The sequence below is a fragment of the Platichthys flesus genome, chromosome 6 (genome assembly GCF_949316205.1).
Source record: "Platichthys flesus chromosome 6, fPlaFle2.1, whole genome shotgun sequence".
NCBI lineage: Eukaryota > Metazoa > Chordata > Actinopteri > Pleuronectiformes > Pleuronectidae > Platichthys > Platichthys flesus.
In genome coordinates, this window is record NC_084950.1 from 18557726 (window position 1) to 18579833 (window position 22108).

General features: G+C 42.0%; 1 protein-coding gene across 2 annotated transcripts in view; it reads left to right on the forward strand.

The window, feature by feature from the left end:
- The window catches only part of fbln1 (fibulin 1), a 34152-nt gene extending 15164 nt beyond the window's left edge, over positions 1-18988 (forward strand). The window contains exons 13-17 of one of the 2 annotated variants that reach the window (XM_062389935.1): positions 517-648; positions 752-875; positions 5927-6072; positions 7873-8013; positions 18449-18988. In XM_062389935.1, coding sequence (XP_062245919.1) covers positions 517-648; positions 752-875; positions 5927-6072; positions 7873-8013; positions 18449-18588 — 683 coding nt within the window. In that variant the 3' untranslated portion in view covers positions 18589-18988. Of the gene's footprint in view, positions 1-516; positions 649-751; positions 876-1440; positions 3213-5926; positions 6073-7872; positions 8014-18448 lie in introns of those variants that run through there. The other variant, XM_062389937.1, reaches the window with a different exon arrangement.
- The last annotated feature ends 3120 nt before the right edge of the window (positions 18989-22108 follow it).

Sequence of the window (22108 nt, forward strand, 5' to 3'; positions counted from 1 at the left end):
GCACCTAGATGAATACCATTCTGGAAGTGCAGTAGGTTTCCTTGGGAGTAGTTCCATAGGTTTTTGAGCTAGCCGCTGCTATGTGTCGATATATACACTGTGATTTATCATCAACCAACAATTGCCTGTTTTAACCAGCAAGGACCATGCCACAGAAGTCTAATAGAGGTTTTTAGTGGGATTGATGAATTCGGTATGGTGGAAAGATGAATTGATGTCGAGGGAAGGGTTGAGGGAGATCCCCCCCCCCCCCCCCCCCCCCTTCCCCGATGAGAATGGGGATGAGCAGAGGCAGGGATGAGGTAGATGTGGATGAGTAGATGAAGGGAAGGGAAAGGATGAATTTTGAAATCAGACAAAAACAGAGCCTGATGGGTTGACCAGGTATATGTGGGCTTGGCATGTATTAAAAGGTGTGGTCCTGAACCTAAGCTAACCAGTTTTACTTCCTTCATTTAAGGGTGTATTGTTTTCTCTGCTATAACTTGTATTTATTTATTTCTGTATCCTCTCTAGACATTGATGAGTGCGCTCTGCCCACTGGAGGTCATATCTGCTCCTATCGCTGTCACAACACCCCCGGCAGCTTCCACTGTTCCTGTCCCGTCACTGGCTACACCCTGGCACTCAACGGTCGCAGCTGTCAGGGTGAGCTGGCTTTAACGTAACGCTAGACGTGATGGCTGCAGTCTCACTGTGTGTCATTTCTATGAGTGTTTCCAAATAACATCTGGGTGTTTTGCTCTCTCAGATATTGACGAATGCGCGGCGGGAACTCACACGTGTGCGGAGAACCAGAGCTGCTTTAATGTGCAGGGAGGATTCAGATGTTTGTCCTTCGAGTGTCCAAACAACTACCGGCGTGCTGGAGAAACGTGAGTCAACCTGAATTTTGTCTCTGCTGCACAGGACACAACTTTGGATTTAGCGTTTGTCTGGGGAGTTAATGTGTGTGATTTAAAGGAATCAAGTTAATAGACACACAAACACTCACAGAGCAAGATCCATGTGTGTATGGTCACCATGATGCGAGCTCTGAGTACAGGGATAATTAAATCAGGCTGTTTAATCACACGTATGGGTTAAGGTGCTGCATGTCATGCTGGAACAACTTCAGGAAAGATTATTGGCTGTAGCATGATTATTTTTTTTTAGAATGATGCATATGGATATTTATCGAGTCCCATTTTAGCTCATATTCAGTAGAGGCTGGGATGCCCAGCCTTGTGTGGAGGCACCAGTGATAGAGCGTCTTGCATGATCCCACAGAGGGCACCATGACTGGCCTGTATGGCTGCTGAGAGTGATGTCCCCTCCACTGCATGCCATGCACGGCAAATGAAACTTACACCCGATCTCTCTTTCTCTCTTTCTCTCTGTGCCTGTTTTGTTCTGTCTCGTCCTGCCCCTGCCCCCCCCCACCTCCTTTTCTTTTTGCAGTCGATGTGAACGCTTGCTTTGCAATGAGTCTGTCGAGTGTCTGGCCATGCCGCTGAGAATAACCTACTACTACCTCACGTTCCCCACCAACATTCCCGTCTTCACCAACATCTTCCGCATGGGCCCCTCTAACACTGTCCCCGGCGATGACATCGGGATTGCTATCACCGCTGGCAACGAGGACGGTTTCTTCAAGACGGAGCAGGTGCCCTCCGGCGGCGTAATGTCTGTGGCGAAGCTCATCAACAAGCCGCATGACTTTGATCTGTCCCTGGAGCTGAGGCTACGTCGCTATGGCACGATCAGCACATACCTGGCCAAAGTGCTGGTGTTTGTTACCCAGGAGGAGCCCAGAGTACCTTACAACCCCCTACTAGAGTAAACATGGGTGTTAAACAGGGATACACCAGTTACTACACTCTTCAAAAAGATGTGTCATTTGGAAATGGATTGTCCCAGTAAGAAAACGCAAGTTTATCCTCAATGTAAGACATGCAAAATTAACATATGGTATATTGATAGCATAGCAAGGTGATACAGTCTAGGCTGTATTGTAACATAAGGCAGAAATATACTGTATGCAGTTAAATATAAAACATCTGATTTCCAATCAGTGATAAGTACCTTTACAATTCACCATCACTCGATTCTCTCATTCATGGATTATACCATTTACCAGACAACTCAGTTTGAAATGTTTATTGAAGCAGCAGCACATAGAGTCTGGCATCAAGGCTCCGACTTCAACACTTCCCATATATGAGGACGTAGCTATAATGGTGATAAGCAAATATATATAACCCCTATGTCAGAGCCTACAGGTGGAAGCTAGGGTGGTGAAAGGGCTGAATCGACAGGCAGTGATAGGCAGATCACTATAGGATACAGATCTAGTAAGTACAATCTCAACTGATGTCCTAATTAAGCCCAAACTGTCTAAAAGCCCCTATATTCTTTCTTATCTGCAAATTATGTTGTCACCTTTAAATCAACAATTGTATTCAACAATATGAAAATGTGGATTTTTCAAAATAGTTTCATATTTTGTCAAATATAGTATTCACTTTCTTCATTTAGATTTAGATTTAAAAACAACACTCCCATGTATTTAATGTGATTATGAAGCTACCACTAGCAGCTGGGTCAACTAGCTTAGCATGAAGACTCTTAATATTGAACTAAATCCACCTAGCAGCTCCTCCAGAGCTCTCTGATGAACATATCTCATTTTATCAATTAAAATCCAAAAAGTAAAATCAACCTGATATGTTCTCTGGATCTGTTATTTGGGGTCTTTGTATGTCGGATTATTTCTCGAATGTTCACAGTGACTCCCTGTAGTCCTCATAACAAAATTTTATGCAAAGAACGTCCGAGCCCCCCCCTCCCTTTCCCCCCTGAAAAAAAAAAAAAAATGAATTGATCACATATTAACCTCAAATTTAAGATGACACGTCATTTTTAAGAGTTTATACTTCAATTCAATAAATTCATAAAATCTGAATTTTTTATTAATCTAGTATTTTACATAATCAACTTTTTTAACTGTAGACGTAAGGAGCCTTATTCAGTAGTTAAAAATGAAGCCGAACTGAATGTATTCTGGAGGTAAGGCACCATGTTGGCCGCTAGGTGGAGTTCTAGGGCAGGGTAACTTTTAAAATGGTACCGACAACTGAGTGTAATTTGATGATGGTTGCATGATAAAATATAACGTTTGCAGTATTTTATGGTTTATGTGCTGGATGACGGTTTTCTATTAAAATTGAAATTGAAATAACACATGTTCCAGTCCTTGATAATGGTACATTCTGGGGTTTAATCAAATACAGCAAAGGCAATCAGCTGGAATGTGAGGCCACGTATAGATGGAGGCATGAAGACTGCCCCTCATAGTATCATGTTACTATTATTCCAACAGCTACAGTGATGAGGACATTTAATGAGTCATTCAAATATCTAGTAATGCATTTATTTTAAGATCCGATTAAAAAATGGTGAAGAAAAATACATACATAAGCTCCTTGAATATGTATGAATAAACATACCAATGATAGACCACAACTGAATTAATAATGATTTAGTCATTAATAGGTTATAAATGTTTCCCAATTAAACATTTCCTGTATCAGAAATGTTTGTACATTAACACCAGCTAAGAAACAAAAAGTAAAATATCCCGCCAATGACTTCAGTTATGTACTATATGGCTCAAAAGTCCATTAGGTAATTCCACACCTCCAAATTTCAGTCGAAAGCCTTTTAACGCAGTGATACCACTTTCCAAACGCCACTTACCTTGCACCGCAAATATATCTTTCTTTCTGTCAGTTATTTTTATGCACTTCTCTTTAGCTCTTATTACATTTTGGGCTTAATGTGAAATGCACAGATTTCCACTGCATACTGCGGGTGTAAACCCCAAAGCAGACAGATAATCCAAATGAAGGCTGAGTAAGTGACACACGATGGGATGCAGTGGCAAAGGAGCGGGAAATGTGCACCAGCAGGAGAGAGTATAAATAGTCTGACATGCTGTGAGGCTGCTGCCTGAGGGCTGTGGCTTATAATAACTGTAAATTCAGATGTCCTAGGTTCCTCCTGTCCTGAGCTGTCAGGCCAGTAAGGATGCACTTGGACCCTAGTGGGGATATCCTTAAAATAAGAACATAGTGGCGCGCAGGAGGTTTTTTCCTCCCCTTTGACATTGAGTTATGGGGCTCTGGGCTCTGGCCGGTGGTCTGAACAATTTGTGGTGCAGCAACATCACCGCGCACAGAATGAATGATGCCCTGCAGTGTTTTTTTTGGGGCGTTATCAATGTGCTGACTATAAATAATAATTACCCAAAAAAATAAAAGGCCATACGCTTGACCAGAGGATTTTCATCCAAAAAGTCTGTTTTTCTTTCTGGTCTGAAAGTATTGGGGTTTTTCTCCTTGGCTGGGCCACGTGAGGCATGGGGAGATGAAGAAGACATGCACATGTGCATGCATGCATGCACCCATACACATACACACACTTACACAGGCATGTTTGCATGCACAAGGGCATACTTACACAAATGAGCATAAACACACACATACAGGTATATTTGTATGTGATATATGCACATATTAATAAGCACATGGTTCTGTAATTAGGTCCACTTGCTGCCCCTTCTTTGAAGTGCCCATCTGTGTGTAAGGGGGCAGTTCACCCTGGGTCATTATCTTCTCGTAAATCTACTCTGTACCTCAACAGAGCTTTCACCTCATCCTCTAGAGTCCTGCTCAAGTCTTTCTGCAGCTCAGGCCGTGGTATTATAAACTAGGAGAACATTTTGTGGGTTTGGCCTGGGCCAAAGCAAAACTTGGACCCACCCGCTAATTGCTAATTACAAGCCCCTACCCAGTGGTGGCTTGACTTTTTGTCAGGGGCTTCTCTCCTCGCTCTCCATGAAAGGAGTCCTGCAACTCAAGCCGGGCCTGGGCTTTCAGCTGCAGCCTATAGGTCCCCTGAGGAGCGCCAGAGATCCATGGCCCATGACTCACAGTGTGGCTACATGGCTGCCATGCACATTTACTGGACTCATACATGGCAACCTGGCAGTTTTCATAACCGAGTTGAACCATGCACCGATTCATCCCCTTTGTAAAGACCAAACTTGAATTAAACATCTTGGATGTCAATGTAAAAGGCTTTTAAATAGTTTCAAAAGTCTTCTCATGAGCACAAGTTCCTCGTCGTTTCGAAGACAAACCCTTGATTTATGAGGTTGTTAAATGCCTTACAAACCTCTCTCAGAGTCTTATGCAGCAGACAGGTAGTGAATAGCGATACTTCAGGTGGCGTTAGCTGTAGGAGCCAGCAGAGGCCCTTCATTCCCTCCAACCTGTCACTGATTAGTCTGTGGAATAAACAAAGCCCTAAATAATAGGATGAGAGCTGCCCTGGGGAAAGGCTGGGGAGTTGTCTAGTCATGTTGCTCACAATTTAAGAGACTTTTAGAACACTCCCTTGCCCCATAAATCCTCTGCAAGAGATTATCTGATGTGAAGCCGGGGATGCTCAACAAATCCAAATATTTTCCTGAGCAGGTTGTGGATCATTCTCTGTGAGTGCAGTAATTCATTCCCACACAGCTTGAAAAAGTGCATCAATGGCAGCGTGAGTCTCCACAAGCTACGAAGTTTGGCTTTGGCACGAGCTTTGGCCATTATTTGTTGGTTTATTATTCTTCCAAACCACACACATTGTTTTTTGATGTCGACTGCTATATCCAGTATCCATTCTGTCTTGTTGATATATTGTTTGTATAGTGACTGTTGAAGTTGGCCCCAAGAATTCTTGATTACGCAGCGGGCTGCTCCCAATGAGACCCTGTTATTGTAAGCTTTAGGAACTTGACAAATCTTTGTATAGACATTACCTGAAGGTCAAAAACCATTTGTGTATTTGTGTTTTTGTTTTTGTTTTGTGTGTGTATGTTTGTTCTCCCCTTTAGGGCACCAAGGCTTGAGCGCTCTGACATCATTCGCTGTATAAAGTCCTGTCAGCCCACTAATATTGCCTGTGTCCTGGACCCTACACTCTCAGTGTCCCACACCATCATCTCCTTGCCCACGTTCAGAGAGTTCACAAAGCCAGAGGGTAGGTACAGGGCATTTAAAAATGATGATACAAAAGTCTTGCTATGATCTAAATGGACAGCAAAAGTGTTGAAAAAGCCATCCATCCATCCATCCAAACATTATCTATGCTGTTTATCCTTTGAGGGTCGCAGGAGTGAGCTTGAAATAACCCCAGTCAACATCGGGCTAGATGTGGGGTACCCCCTCGACAGGTCCCTAGCACATAACAAAAAAAAACATTTAAATTTTTTATTTATTTACTTCTGTTAACATTTTCTTTAAAGAGTTAGTAGAAAAGATTAATACTACCTTCATATTTGCGGGGTACACAATTATGAATCTTGAGTCAGTCATGAGTCAAACTCAATATTTTAGGGCTTCCTGTGCAACAGCCGATATCCGGACCAAGACGTCTTCCATTTGAGAAACACTGTTTACAGCCTGACTCACAACATGAGATGCAAAGTCGATGTGAGTCAAATGCTTCTCAGTAAAAAACAGAAACAGCGATACATTTTGTAGGTGTTTCAGATCCAGACGACATTTTGGCATATCTTGATTAACAGAAATCTGCATTAAAAAAAATCAAAGAGCAGATAGCAAATCCATCTTAGTCATTGTCATCTGCCTCTTGGTTCCCTCTTCCTTAAGTCAAGGCTGCTCAAACGTGATTTGTCAAACTAGAACAGGAACATATGAATATGAAAAATCGTTTTATAGAGATTAGCAGTGAGATAGCTTAGTTTTGCATAAACAGTGGAACCAGGAGGAAAGATATACCCTGGCCATTTAAACTGCAACCACTGTTCCTCTGAAGCGCACTACCAAACCTGGTAATTCAAGCTAAATTTACGAAAGATGAAGAAGCGATGGTAGGCAGATTTTTGGACAGAGCCAGGCTAAGCTAGTCTGTTTCCACCTGCTTGCAATTGCTATGCTAAGGAATTGCAAGTGGCTATAGCTTTGCTTGAAATCTGCTTCATGAGAACTGTATCAATCTTCTTATCTTACCATTGACAAGGAAGAAAAAAAAACATTCATTTGAAAAATACTTAAAAATGTACTGATCATAAAGCTCCCCTGACAATTATTCTGTATATCTATCTACATTTTCACTAACCCACAAAGCCCATATTTGTGGCTTTTGTGACAGAAGACTATTAAATATTTGGAAACAATGCATTTGAAGAGTTTGATAACTTGTGGTCTTTCAGTGTCACCTTGTCCCCAGCCTTCGCCTTTTTACCATTAGCTTTACTATATCTCCTTTAATCTCTCAACTACCATCAAATGCATTTTCCTGCCGTTGTCAGAAACCATGGGACCCCCTCTGCTCCCCAAATTAACTATTCCCTGATATTCTCCATGCAGTGTGTAGATACTTGGGTAGCCAACACCAGAGATTAAAGGCCACGCTGGTTTGACACTGTATGAGTTACCGCGGGAATCAGTCGCAGACAGTGACAGCTGACAAGCATCTATTGGCCGCCATGCGGAGCTCGTTTCAGACACACTCATGCTCACTGTCACAGGCAGTAAAGATCTTGTCATTTCTCATAAGTTTCTCATAAGTTCTGAGTTGGGGTGCAAAGGACTCTTCGGGCCCTTCAGCTGAGCAACAGTATTGAAAAGCCTCAACCTTCCTGTGACCCTCTCAGTGCACAATAAACACAGACCTTTCCGTCTCTCGTTTTATTGTCTTCCTCTTGGAATGGAGAAAAAAAAGGAACTGGCACACATTTGGCGGTGCAATCCCTGTGTGATTATGAGGGTTTTAGGCTCCAAAAGCTTTTTGTGTCTAATTGTTATCTTCCAACAGAGATTGTTTTCCTGAGAACCACGGTGCCGGCTTACGGGTCCTATCACTTAGGCAGTTACGATGTCAAGTTTGACATCCTGGAAGGCAACGTGGAGAACGCCTTCGACATCATCAAGCGGGTAGAGAATGGATTGTATGTGGGTGAGTACAATGTGTTTCTTCACTTTATGTGTTGTGAAGTCTGAACCAACCAACCCAACCAACATTTGACAACAGAAGCTTTAACATGCAGCCTGCACCAGCCGACAGCATCAGTGACTGGAAATTGCATTTCTTTTTGACAAAGTTGGTGGTTTCTGTGACCTCATTTCTCATTTTGAAATATATATACTCATTTTTTCACAAATCAAACTCACATGTGCACGCTGAGAAGGGACAAAAATCTTCCACAAGGAATGTCTGGACCCTCTGACATAAGTACATCTGACATGGCCCGTTCTGCTCTTCTGCAGTGTGGTGGCATGATGTAGCTGTCATCATCCTTATGGGGGCTCTTGCTGTCTGTGTCTTTGGAGATTTGTCCTCTCAGTGGCTCTGTGAGACAGACGAGGGCCTGTTTCTGTCTCACCAAATATTTGGCATGAGTTTTCACAGTCTTGTGGTTAAACAAAGTACCATTTAATTCACTTATCCACGACTATGCTTATCCCAAGCAGATCATTACTTTCCACAATGACTTATGGCTGTCTGAATGTAAAGGAATAGTGTGAATAAATCCATACGTGTGTATATACTCGCACACACACAAGTGATTGTAGTTGACAAGCAGTTCATCATAACTACCTGCCAGCATTCAAAAAGAGCGCTGAACTAGTTCAAGTAGGAGCAGCAGATACCATCTCTAGTGGGTTGTAACAACAACACATGTTCGGGTAGCCGCCATTCCCATCCTTTAGTCTGGTGGTGACCCAGGGCCGCTTAACGCCTGTGGGAGAGATGAACTGAGCCTTGACCCTGGGAGAATGAGGGTGTTGTGAGCCTGAGGATGACGTATCGTTGGGCCCGTCTATGTGATTTTGTTTTGGTTGTGTGCTAAGATGCAGGCAGTTTGGCAGTTGAGGATCAGCATCTTTTACTTCTAGCTGCTAGATAAAGGGATGGTCTCGCAGAATGCACATCTGTCTTCGATGGCCTGTTAGTTTGCACATCTTTCTTACAGAATGAAAGAGGGAGAATGAGGCGGAGGAATGTATGACTGTCACTGGTTCAAGCTGGGCTGTGGGTGTAAGCAAGTGTTTCTGTTGTACACTTGTGCAGAAACAGATGTGCACTTATCAAATTCAACCAAATTCTCACAGATTCTCTCAAGACATCGGAGAAAAATGTTCATTACCAGCAATACTTCACATAATTCCCTGTGAAGCAGTTATAATTATATTGTACTGTCTTATAATAGTATGTTTTTGTTGGAATGTGCAACGGTGTAATTTTGAGTGATAAGCCTTATTTTGCAAAAAGTATAATGTCTACTGTGTGTGTGTCTGTGTGAGAGTGTGTGAAGAGGATTTAAGAGAAATTCCTTGTTTACAGCAGTGCTCATTTGCAGGGGCAAGTATGTATGCATGTGTGTGTGTGTGTGTGCAAGGAAAGCAGAGAGAATACAATCAGAGACAGAAATAAGACCAAAATGAGAGAAATGAAAGAGGAAAGAGAGAGAGAGAGAAAATATGTGCAGAAGTAATCCTGGGTGCTTTGCTTCATGTGGTTAAATGTATTGTTCCATTTCCCCACGCTAGGCCTCAGTGTCTCGCCGAGCATTAGAGCACTTAAAGTGACGACCACATGAAAGGCCTGTTTGTGAGGAGCCACTTCTCTCCCAAACCCAGTGGATGCTTATTGGATGCAGCTCTTGCATGTTAGCACCAGTTGCCCATTTGCATATCCAAACTGAGGCCCTGTGCACTGGAGCCTTTGGTCAGCGAGTGCTCGCTGTGAAGTATGGCGTCCATTGTGCTATGAAGGCCCTCTTTGGTTTTTATTTCGTGGGTTGTGCTGCTGGTGCTTTGGCCTACAAACGCTGCTGTTGCATAACCATTGTGTGAGGCTCGCTGACGTGTCACTTAAGGAAGCTTAGTTTCCAGTATCTCCAGTGTCTCCTACAGTGATATTACAGCTTGGTTGGATGTGAAGAGTAGCAGACATTGAGGCTCCACTAATGAACAAGTGCGTGAACTCAAAGTAACTTTTGCCATTATTTTTGGCCACTTTTTGTGTTTTTGAAAGGGACAGAGGAGGCAGTTAGGAATCCTCAGAATCCACTGCTAACCTGAAAAAAGTGATTCTTAAAAGATTTGATTGGCTGATACTCTTTTCCGTTCTGCTCACTTGCTCACTGCACGCACACACATTCACTGTATGCATAGGCGTGTGCATGCCCACACACAACATACCAAACAGGAGCCGCACTGCTCTTTCCCAGTTCCTGGTCATCCATCATTGGCTTTCCCAGCGCTGTCATGTCTGGATGACAACCCTGACAGCCTTATGCATCTGTGCAAACACAACCAACCCTCAGCACTTAAAATAATCAGAAACCAATCAGAAGTCTTCAAATTCCCACAACGACCACTGTGATGCGGCGGCAACCACACAAAATTCTTTCATGTGTATAGAAACACAGCAGATCCACCAAAGTGATTTATATAGACCTTACAACTAAACCAATATTTGTGACACATCATATTTGGAAACAGAGATGGAATGTGTTACTCATGCTGATGTTGTCTTCTACTTTTGATACTGGACAGGTTGTTTGAATAGGGTTGATCATGAGATGATTGATTTTGGTCGTCAGCAGGTGGTTAGATGAGTCCTCCCTTTGAAAACACTGCATTTGTTGTCTCTGCTAACCCACGTTGTACATACACATACAGTGAGCACAGCCTTAGATCCTTGTGGCATTGATTCCACACAATGTTCTAAACATCACATTTGAGATTCTGGTCCACGTTGACTGAATCACATCATTTCTCCAGATTTGTCAGCGGCACATTCATGCTGAAAATATCTCAGTCTACCACATCCCAAAGGTCTTATTGTGGTAAATGGGGAGGCCAATGAAGCACAATGAACTCATTGTTATGTTCATGAAACCAGCTTGAGAGGGACTGTTTTCCCCACACTATAGCACCACCAGCAGCAGAAGCCTGTTGACACAAGGCAGGTTGGGTCCATGAATCCATGTGGTTGACATCAAATTCCGACCCTGACATCTGTGTGAGTCAGCAGAAATCAAAATCCATCACACATTTTTTTCCAGTAGGTCTTCAACTGTCCTGCAGATGCCCAGGGCAGCCTAAAGTGGCTGACTTTCCATAACCTTTCTGGCACCTCAGACCTCCATTCTCCACTGAGAGAGTCGCGGTTACAACATTTTGTATTCTCCACTTTGGGTCCAGTCATAAGATAAGAACCAACCAGGGAGCCAAGGTGGATGACTCTTTTCCAAATAGGTCTGTCTTCAGCACATCACCGATTTCAAATATTCCCGTTAGAGGCTTTAAAAAACTCTGGAGTGGTCAGGGTGGCAGGAGTGAAGGTAGCAACAGTGATGTATTTGACAAAAACGTAGCAGTGTGGATAGCGCACACCTCCACCAAGGCCAAACTCATGATTGTCTAGTTCTTATAGTCGAATCATAGACTGTATATAGAATGTAAAAGAAAAAAAGAAGTGGTCAGACAACCTAAATCATACTTTTATTATATAAGCGCTTAATCTTCAGCCACACCAACATTTAATGGGTTCTTCCCAGGCCCGGGCTCCAATTCTTCACTAAGTATCATGAAATCATAACAAACAAACCAACTGAAAGGGTGCTAGGAGAGTGCGAACCTCTTTCAAGGCCAGCACCCTTTCGTGCCGTGCTATAGAAAATGAAAAATCCTTCCTAGATACGCCCATTTATTCAGATCTGCTCGAAAATTTTAATGGATCCTTCCTTGAGTCATGCCTTATCCCTCCGAGAAATTTAATGCAAATTGGTTGAGTAGTTTCTAGGTAATCTTGCTGACACACAGACAGTTAAACATATGTTAAAATGTGAAGATAATGGTGATGATAACAGCTGAAAACATTAGTCCTCTATTGGGAAGACAGACATAGTTGTGGATGATAAACCCAGAAATACAGATTTCTACTCCCCCATGAGGGTATCATCTTTTTTTTTAACTATTAATATCAATTCACTGAGCAGGACCATAAATCTAATTTCTTCAAAGTTATTACAAAGTTAACTTAAATCAACTATTAGTTGTGTCTTCCCTTTGCTTCGCCGGCTGGCTGACCAAAAGAATTGGGTAAATGGAATGCACAATACAGTAAGTAACCAGATGTGGATCAAACAGTCAGGACATGTTTCGTCATCTGTTGAATCTGTCCAAATGACTCCTTTTCATGAGTAATTATCATATGTGTCATGTGGAAGGATTTTCTGTACCATTAATCAGTGCAGTGAAAACTGCTTTTTCGATGTAGTATTTATGTTTATCTTACTGGACAGCAACAGATAATACAGAGTCTCTCCCTCATAAATCATCAACCTCTGGAGAAGCTGTAACTTTAGGACTCTGGATCTAAATTCCATTCATTTTTTTGATGCAGGTGAAAGTATACATTAGCGGTTTTTAGTGCAGAGAATACATATCTGCTCTGCAGCAATTGGCACTGGGCTGGCGGCAAATGAGGCAGACACTATGAATGATAGAAGAGGAAGTAAACAGTCCGTCTCTATGCAGGTAGTCATTGTTCGTCAGTGCTGCCATCCACAGTGGATGGTGGAATGTGAGCCTACTGTGTGAGACATGAGTCTACTTCAGAGCCAGTGGAACTTGTGGCTGTGCTGCGGAGGGGATGAAGACAGTCGTGGAGATAAGCCGATATCTGGCTCGTCGAGTTTGAGAGTTTGTCATTGGGATGAATCATTACATGACAGCAGCAGCAGGCCCATCAGAGCCAAGCACCACAAGGAATCCGTCCCACCAGAGTTTAGTATGCTTAATCAAAACAGGGTCTTCCCCACCCAACAACACCACGTCTTGAAGAGATGCTGATACATGTACACAGTCAAATGGACACTGGGGTGGACACATATAATTACCTGCAATGAAAATGTCTTTATAATTAATCACATGCACTTTCCTCCCTTCTTAAAAGAATAATCCATGTACAAGGCAGTGACATGCCATAATAGATTAAAAAGTTATATCAAAAGAGTATCAAGATGCTGTATAGTTTGGAGAATATGACATAAAATCCTGATTTAAAACGAAAATGAAGTAGGTTTTGGTCTCACATCGTTCCCATTTAGTCCACAGTGACAAGTCTATTTTCTGCTCCTTAGTTATGGTCCTTAGCTTTGAAATGTCACTTGTAATATAGTGCAAAGGTTGTGGTAAAGATAATGGCGCATGTTATGTCATCTCAGCTGCTCTGGCCCGCAACTGCTTGAACAGAGAGTCCAAGAAAAGAACAAACCGATTCCTTACGGCTACTTTTCAGTGATGTCACCACACAGTGAGTGTCACTTTCCAACAATGACCCATAAGCCATTTGAGAGATCTCTAACTATGACTCACTGTAAATTGACCTTGAAATATCAAGCCACATGTGCTGGCCTTTCAGAGCAGAGTTTCATGTGCATGGGTCCCACCCCCTCTTTGGAGTGGTCAGTGGTATGTTTGGACAACCTGACCTGCTGGCTGTCTGAGTACCAGTGGCCTGGCTATAAATGCGGGATCTGTTCCCTGGAGGACACTCTTTGTGCAGATGGTAATGTTGACAATTTGAAAGGATTATGTCTCAGCCATGCTGAAGGGTTATCAAAACTGACACTGGTTGCTTTGCTAATTGGGTAGCAAGTGATTTAGCTAGAAATGTAATTGGCATCTTATCAAGATTTTATGGATTTTGTTGAGAGAAAAAGTTCCAGGCAGTAAAAAAAAACACTCACTGCTATTTCAATGTTCATGCCGGCAGTGCAGAGCTGTACAACAGCGATATGGTCAGATACAAAACATGTTGCAGTCACAGTCGTAATGAAGAATGCCCTTCAGTGCCCTCTTTGCATACTGGAACTTCGTACACCACCTGGATGCTCTCCAGTGGTTTCACTGCAGTGAGCATGCATAGCACCACAACCAGTGTGTCATTATACAATACTGTGGTGAGGCCAATGCATACTTTTCATTTGTCTCTGGTGTTAAACCCGTTCATTTTGGATTGTGTCATACACTTCCTCGCTGAGTTGTAGAAACCAGAAAACCCAGAAATTGTACTGTTTACATGTAACCCTTCAATACTGCAGCCCTCGTGGCCATGAAGGATGACAAATGCCTCCTGGCATCTGCTGCACTTTGTTTTGTGGCAGTGTCTCTGCTACTAGTATGCATTTACTTAAGGCTTTTTTTCTACTTTAGGGGCTACTTTATGGTGTGGCAGAACGCTTTGGAGAGCGGACAGATTACACAGCTGTTTGTTTGATGGTGGCTGTTTGAAACCATTGGGGCCACCTTTGCACTCTGTGGCAGATACCGAATTGAGATGGAGAGTAACTGGAAACCTTACTTCAGGCCTCACATCACATGACCTTGCAGCATAGTCCCGGGGCACATTGTCGGCTGTAGGGGTTATGTGTTTATTTATATAGAGCTCAGGTGGTACGGTAACCAATGAAAGTCAACCTGTTATGTGGCTGTTGGCTTTGTGCCTTACAGCCACGATGAAATGTTAAAGATGAGTATGCGGTTGTGGTTTCACCTCAGGTTCATCGTGGGTATGTTGAGGCCCAGCTGTTGGTTGATGCTTTCCCCTCATTGAGGATACCGCTGCACTTTTGATGGGGAGCTTACGGAAACACAGTCATTATGTTAGGATTTCACTGAGGCTTCCAGGAGGTCACATACAAGGACTTTCGCATCTAGCTGTTTTGTGCAGAATCTGGCAGAAGAACCCACATTGTAATAACATAATTACAATTTTTTGGGCTCTCAAGGCTGTAGAACAAAATGAGCTAAACAAAGGCGTTGAATAAAACACATTTTGACAAATTAGATGTTTTTACCAAGCCGCAATCACTTCAGACAACATGAGACACGATTTCTTGGTTTGTTATCATGCCCAATTTCAAATTTAGGAGTTTAAGTTAAAGTAAACTCAACTGCGAGTTTCACATCATCCTCTTCATTATAATACAAGTTCAAGGAAGGTTTTGGTATTACGCAGAGCTATCGGACACAAACCCCTTGTCTACACTATAGCAGATCCTTTTTAGAACTGATATTTCCCCATCTGTTTGTAAAAGACTCACAAAAGATTCCATTAAAATGCATGTAGAGAACACAACAATGGCTACAAACGCTAAAACAAGTATGCAGGGCCAATAGATGGCGATAAAGTCTAGTTCCATCATGAACCAAGAACGCTGTGGTCCAAGTAATGCTAAAGTTAGCTGTAAAACTAGCAAGCCAAACGTAGAGAAACCGTTTAATAGTCAATGTTGTTGTTTCTAGTGCATGCCCATTATAGAATGAAGGCACATGCAAAGTAACCAGTGACATCATCATTTCCCAAAAACATGGTTTTACATGTACACATGAGACCAGAGTTTTTAAATATTACACTTTGTAAGACATTTGTAAAAACATCTGTTTCAGCGGCTTAATACAATGTTTGGTTGTGAACAAGATACTTGAGCGATGAGGAAAAAGTTTTTTTTGCAAAACATCTGCATAAGTGTGGACAAGGCATAAAACAGAATTCTTGTTCTTAAAAACAAATACAAAAAAAACACAAATGAGACTCAGACACATTCCACATATTGCACTTTTTAGATTTCTTCAATAAAATTTCAGTTTAGCTGCATTGTTTTGGGTGGCTATGGCTGAGGGGTAGAGCGGTCGTCCTCCAACCCGAAGGTCAGCAGTTCGATCCCCAGTCTGACCCATCTACATGCTGGAGTGTCCTTGGGCAAGATACTGAAACCGGAATGGCCCCCCATAGAAAACCAAAGTGCTGCGAATAGATGCACTGTATGAATGGGTGAATGTAAAACTGTAATGTAAAGCGCTCTGAGTGGTCATCAAGACAAGACAAGCGCTATATAAATACAAAACCATTTACCATTGTGTCCGTGTTGTTGCTATTTACACATGTGGTATGACTGTTTAGCTTTCTTTCTTAGCCTACCCTCAGTTGACCTGAATACAGAATGTTTAGTCCTAATAAGGTTTAGGTCAGACTTGCTGTGCACTACAAAAAAAGGCTTAATGTACCTTAAAACCCATCCGTCTTTGCGGTGGTCCATATAGTGCTCATAATGATATCTGACTCATCTTCATTGTGTGCTGGCTCAACCCAGCACAGGAGCTTTTTCATTGATTTTATTTGAGTTGAGTGCACCCACAAATCCTGAACACTCTGAACTCAATTTAACTGAGCAATGCTCAAAATTCAATCTCTTTTTCCACATCAGTTATTTTCTTTATCTTGCAGCTGTTTTAAGGTTTAAGCAAAGGTTAGCTCTTTCTGACACTACTGCTTTTGGAAACAATACACATCTCAGTCCTGCTCCCTTCCGTCTAGCGTCACTATGCAACAGAGTCCCAAAACACTAAAACAAGGGGGCAACCCAAGTGGGCACCATTCCACACTCTTCCGCGGGCTTATCTCCAGAATCTTCTGGAATCTGTTGTGTACCCACAGATTTGAGTCAGGGAAGGTAGAGAGAGCCAATGAAAGTGACAGAGAGAGAGAGTAAGAAGTTCAAGCTCATATATAGCTAGCCCCTCCCAGAGTAACAGATGGAATCCTGGAGAAATGCCTCCATGGCTGTATCGCGTGACTGTGACTGCTTCCCTCCATCAAACACATGGGACTCATTTACCCTTGTGGGCCACAGTGATGGTGCCACAAACACCAAGCCCCCTCAGGATGGGGAAGAAAGGGGGAGGAAGAGAAGGAGGAGAGTGAGTGGGTGGGTGGGGGAATCTGCCATCGTATAATGCCAGTGTCCCTGTGGAGGCGGTGGATGGCACTTAATGGATCATCCTTTTCCCTGTGGTGAACAATGACTGAATGGGTTTTATTATTTCATCAAAAGTACCACAGCGAGGAGCCTCATCTCTCAGACTGATTGAGGCATTGATATGTCAGTATTATGATCGTTGTTGAATTAACTTGTGTCATATTAAACATTTGAACACTTTACAGAGTCTCTCATGAATAAGAGAAAGGTTTGATATAGGACAGTGTGGTGCTGCCTGACTGCCTCTGTCGATGTGTGTTCAAACAGGTCAGAGCTGAAATGTCACCAGTCCTCTCGGAGATAAAGCCAGCTGACAGCCTGTATAAACACTGGCATTTTTTCACCCTGTAATCCCATGTTCACTTAAAAAGGGCACCCAGTGGATTACATTGACATTCAGTAATGCTCTGTTTCAGTGTGTTTAGTCTCCTTTCTCTTTTACCTTGATAGAGTGGGTCTTTTGTTCACAAAAAAGGCTGGAAGGTGTGATGGAGGAATTAAATCAACAGATAGTCCAGATATTCGTTTTGTTTAGCTTGTCAACATCACAGTTGATTGATCAAAATGTACCAGTTGATACCATGTAACTTTTCAATGGAAACTTATGTTAGTATGTTGCATAGTGAACAATTCGTTTTGGCGGGGATTCCCCGACTTTTAATCCACCGACCCCCAAAATAATGAGTGACTCCCATTATCCGGGGAGGTGGTTATAGCAGACTATGAACATTGATTTCAGGTATTCTGCCCAAAATAAGAACAAATCACTTATTACAATTTCTTATCTTGGCTAAAATATGCTTTTGCTAATTATTTCTCAAATTGTATAAAATTTTGCTAAATCCCCACATGAACCCCTGCTGTTTTATGACCCATAAGGTGTCCTGATCCATGGTATGAGTACCACTGAGTTAGAGGTACAACCTTGTTTTATCTTAATGTTTATGGCCTTTAAATTCCCAGCCTCCATTGGGATAATGAACTTTCTTTTGCCACAATCATTCCCATAAGAGATTGTTAGTATTAGAGCTAGTATTGACTGGAACTACTTTCTACTGAAGAAATGTAAACAGCTGTACTGAATAAAGTTCAACAATTGACAGAACTGTCAAACTTGAGAGGGACAGCTGCAGATGAAGACCGGTCTAGACAGCCTGTGATCAGCACATTGCTTTTGAAAAGATACTTTGCGTCATTTGCCGAATGACAAATGTAATTTTTCAATGTGCCGAACACCGCAAACAAAATTCCATTGGCCTTGGTTGTATTGGGGTTGAACAAAACCTCAGCACATAAAACCAAAACTATCTGCATGGCTTGATACCACCAGTGTAAAGTGAGAGGAAAAGAGACTAAAATACAGATTTGAAACTGTTATAAAGTTGATCTTGTTGATAATCATATAAACATTACAGCTATGGATATACATGTATTGATATGTATTGGTATATATCATATATATTATATTGGCTTAACTTGCCATGACACAGCTACACAAACAGTTTATTTTGGCATCATTCTAATGTCCCTGTCGTTCTCTCTTGTCTCATTCAGGAGTTGTTCGCCAAGTGAAACCTCTGATTGGTCCAATGGCTACAGTGCTGAAACTGTCCATGCGCAACCTGACGACCCAGGGCGACTCCGGCCAGAACATCATCAACGTCCACATCTTTGTCTCCGAGTTCTGGTTCTGAGAGGCGTGACTTCACCACATGCATTAGGACATCCACTGTCAACACTGTAAACATTGGTTTTGTAATATATCAATGCACAGATCAGTGTTGAGGCTTTAATGTTGTGTTTGATCACTTTTGACAGTTTCTGAGATGAAAGGTTGCTTCTGCCGGTGAGAGCACCACTTCTGTTGCTTTGATGACAAGCCCAGCCTAAAGCCCATGCCGGTGTTGCAAAAAATACATAGTAAGAAATGAGACAATAAGAATTGTTTTGAATGGAAAGTGCATGCATTTAAAGGATGTGATGATGATGAAATTCTTTTGATGACATTACAGTTTTAACAGTCACTTTTCCTTTCTTACTGTATTCATTGGATGAGGTATTTTTTTCTATGGAATAAACACTATTTTAGTTACAGCATTTGTTTTTGGATTTATTTCCAATAACATTTAAAGACAACCGCTCCATTTAAACATCTGTTTATATGTGTTATGTTATGGCAACTACATTGTCTTCTTCATGGAAACAACATTCCTCTAGTGTATGAGCACAGGTATACCATACCTTCAATGCCATGATAACCAATAACACCCACTGTGGACCAGTCAAAGGTTGTTAAGGATTTATTACAGAAACTACTTGGTTAGGTTTAGAAAAATCATTGCAGTTTGGTTAAAATTAAGTATTTGCACATCTTTGTGTGGATCACTATGTCTTCATGGTCCTGGAGACACCTACTGTAGTTGGAACTAGTTCCTGTTACTTTGGCTGTTGTTCACGTGTTTAATCAAAAAAGTGTCAAAAGTGTTGGTTTAAAGTAGGGAAGGCGCCATCAACCCCCACACACTTAACTTCACCTAGTCCAAATTCTTTTCAGTTCACTGATCTCTGTATCCCCCTTCCTATCATTACCATTAAGGTGAATCTATAGACCATCTTGCAATGGGATCATCAATAATGTTGTCAGAACGTAAACAGACTGCCGGGCATTGCTTCTGGTAAGATCCTATTCACGATGGCCTCTAGTTGTACTTGTTCATGCTTGGCCCCTGTCCATTTTGTGATGGTATGATCAATGTTTTTCATCTGAAAATGGGTATAGGAATCTATTTCACAAAAAGTAGTGAATACCTAATGACTCTGTCTATTTGCATTGCAAATATTGGTATATACTGTTTGTAATTCCTACAGTCCAGGGCCCCAGTGTCTGGAATCACCCTGTTTGCAATGTAGTTAATTTGGGAAGACCAACTGTGTCTGTGTGTAAGTTCCATACACTTTCTAGTGCCCTCAAAAATGAACACAAAGAACAAGACAATGCCATATACATTGAATACTTATATGTGCTAACAATCATAGATATATATAAAAAATTAGTAGTTAGCTGCTCACGACAGTGTAAGCTACTTATACAGGGAACAGTGGAGTTAAATATTGTAGCTAACCTAAAATTGCCCTTTTAAATGCAAACATGTGAGATATTCTTTCACCACACGAGTAGTTCATTCATTTGTCTTGACGTATGACAGGAAGCGTCAGTACGACCATTCCAAAGTGTCAATATAAGGGAACAAACAGAGGCATGCAAATAGAACTATCTAGGCTCGTTCACAACTTTGTTCTTGGTGATCCAAGAAACCTCAGTTTCCATAGCAACATGTGAAATATTCTGTTGAGTTTTGCACCCATGATATCTGTCCAAAAGCAGTAAAGATGCAAATGAATAGACTGTCCTCCAATTGCCCTGAGTAGGGATGCACAGTTAAGATACTCGGCTACTCTTACATGCATATTAACATGTTCAGTTTGGGTTTTTTAAATCATTGTCTTTTAGTGTGTGTGGAAGATGAGGTTGGTAGGCTCTCGAGAAAACCGTTTTGGTGGAATGACCTGGAGGGAAGGGGGGATGTGATGAGGGGGTAGCAGTATTTAGAGACCAGAACCAACAACCACATTCCTAATTATGCTTATCAGTGAACCAGAACATCTCTCTCCATCAAACAAGGGAAGACGTCAGACAGAAAGCAAACTGAACACATGTCAGTAACTGTGTAATCATCAATGTGGCCGGACCCGACCAGAGCCTCCCAAATGCTTCAAAGACAATAGAGGAGGAGACGCAAACATGAGGTTCTCAAGTCATTGGAGTTGATGGATTTTAAGGCTCTGCTGATGGGGGATATCCTCTTCAGAGGCAGTAGAGGCCAGCAGGTCAGCCTTGTGGTTGACATGACAAGAGTGGGGAAGAAGAAATGAGAGAAGAAATTCAGCGTTTGTGTGTGTGAATGGTCTTGGTAATATTCATGTTGGTGGGACCTTAATCTGTTTACACAGTCACATTATGGAGCATATTGCCCTTATGGGGACAAATAGCAAATTCCCAGTTACATAAATCATTAAATTTGAAGGTGAATACATGTTTTAAGTCAGGGTAAGGGTTTGGTAAGTGGGTAGTTAAGGTTAAAGTCAGTCTCAAGTAACTAAATGTAAGTCAGCATAATGTCGTCTGAAGTCACAGAGGCAAAATTGTGAGTGCACTTTTTTGGCTCTGTATGTTAACTCCAGAACCCTAAAGCCACATAGCCAGTTTGATAACTTATATATCCGCCTATGCTGTATATAAGTGTATATATAAGCAACCGATTTAATGTAATAATACATTTCAGATGTATGTTTTGCTTCTATAATCAGAAGACAGATTTGAATAAAGAAAACAGTTTGTACTGTACCCATATAGCCAAATAATGTCAGCTATTGTGCATTTCAGACAAATTGTCTGTGAGTAGTTTTCAAGATGAAACAATACTTACATAGTTGGCTCATTCTTAATCAAAATCTGTGGAGAAAAACACATTATAAGGACGTAAACAGCTCTACATGAGCAACAAAAAGCCATATAGCCAGACTGTGTGGGAGGACATTACCCAGGAACGGACTGGTTGGCTTTGAATCTCAACTGTAAGAATGGCTGGGGCAGCAGTCCCTCGCAGTGTTACCAAACCACATACATGTGTGGGGACAAATGAGCAAATATCTTCTGCCAGATTCTCCATTCGAAGCCAAGAGGCAGCCGCTCACACTATGACGGTATGACTAAGCCGAGTGGGCTTGATGAGTCGACGTAATGGCAGGGGATCAGACCTGTGTGTGTCTGCGCTGTTTGTTTGTGTACTCTACTGTGGCACAACGGTGGTCAGGCCTCTCGATACAAGTGGTCATAGTGGTGTCTGGCCCAGAGTAGACGGGGTATGGGGCTGATGGGAGTCTGGCCCAGGGGTTTGCGAGGCGGCCTGATCCCAGACAGAGACCAGAGGACCTCGGGAGGCACGTGCTCGGCCGACTCCTGCACTCACCCACTCCCTCTTTTTCCTGGCACCCTACCCCTGCTCCCACCGCAACACATGTTATAGGATATAAGTGAGTTCTTTTAATAAATTTGGGGGTATTTATTTTTTTTCCTCTATTTTGCAAACCACCGATTCTCATTACCATAAACACAAAAATGTGTCTTTTAGATGGGCATTACCAACTTGGCCA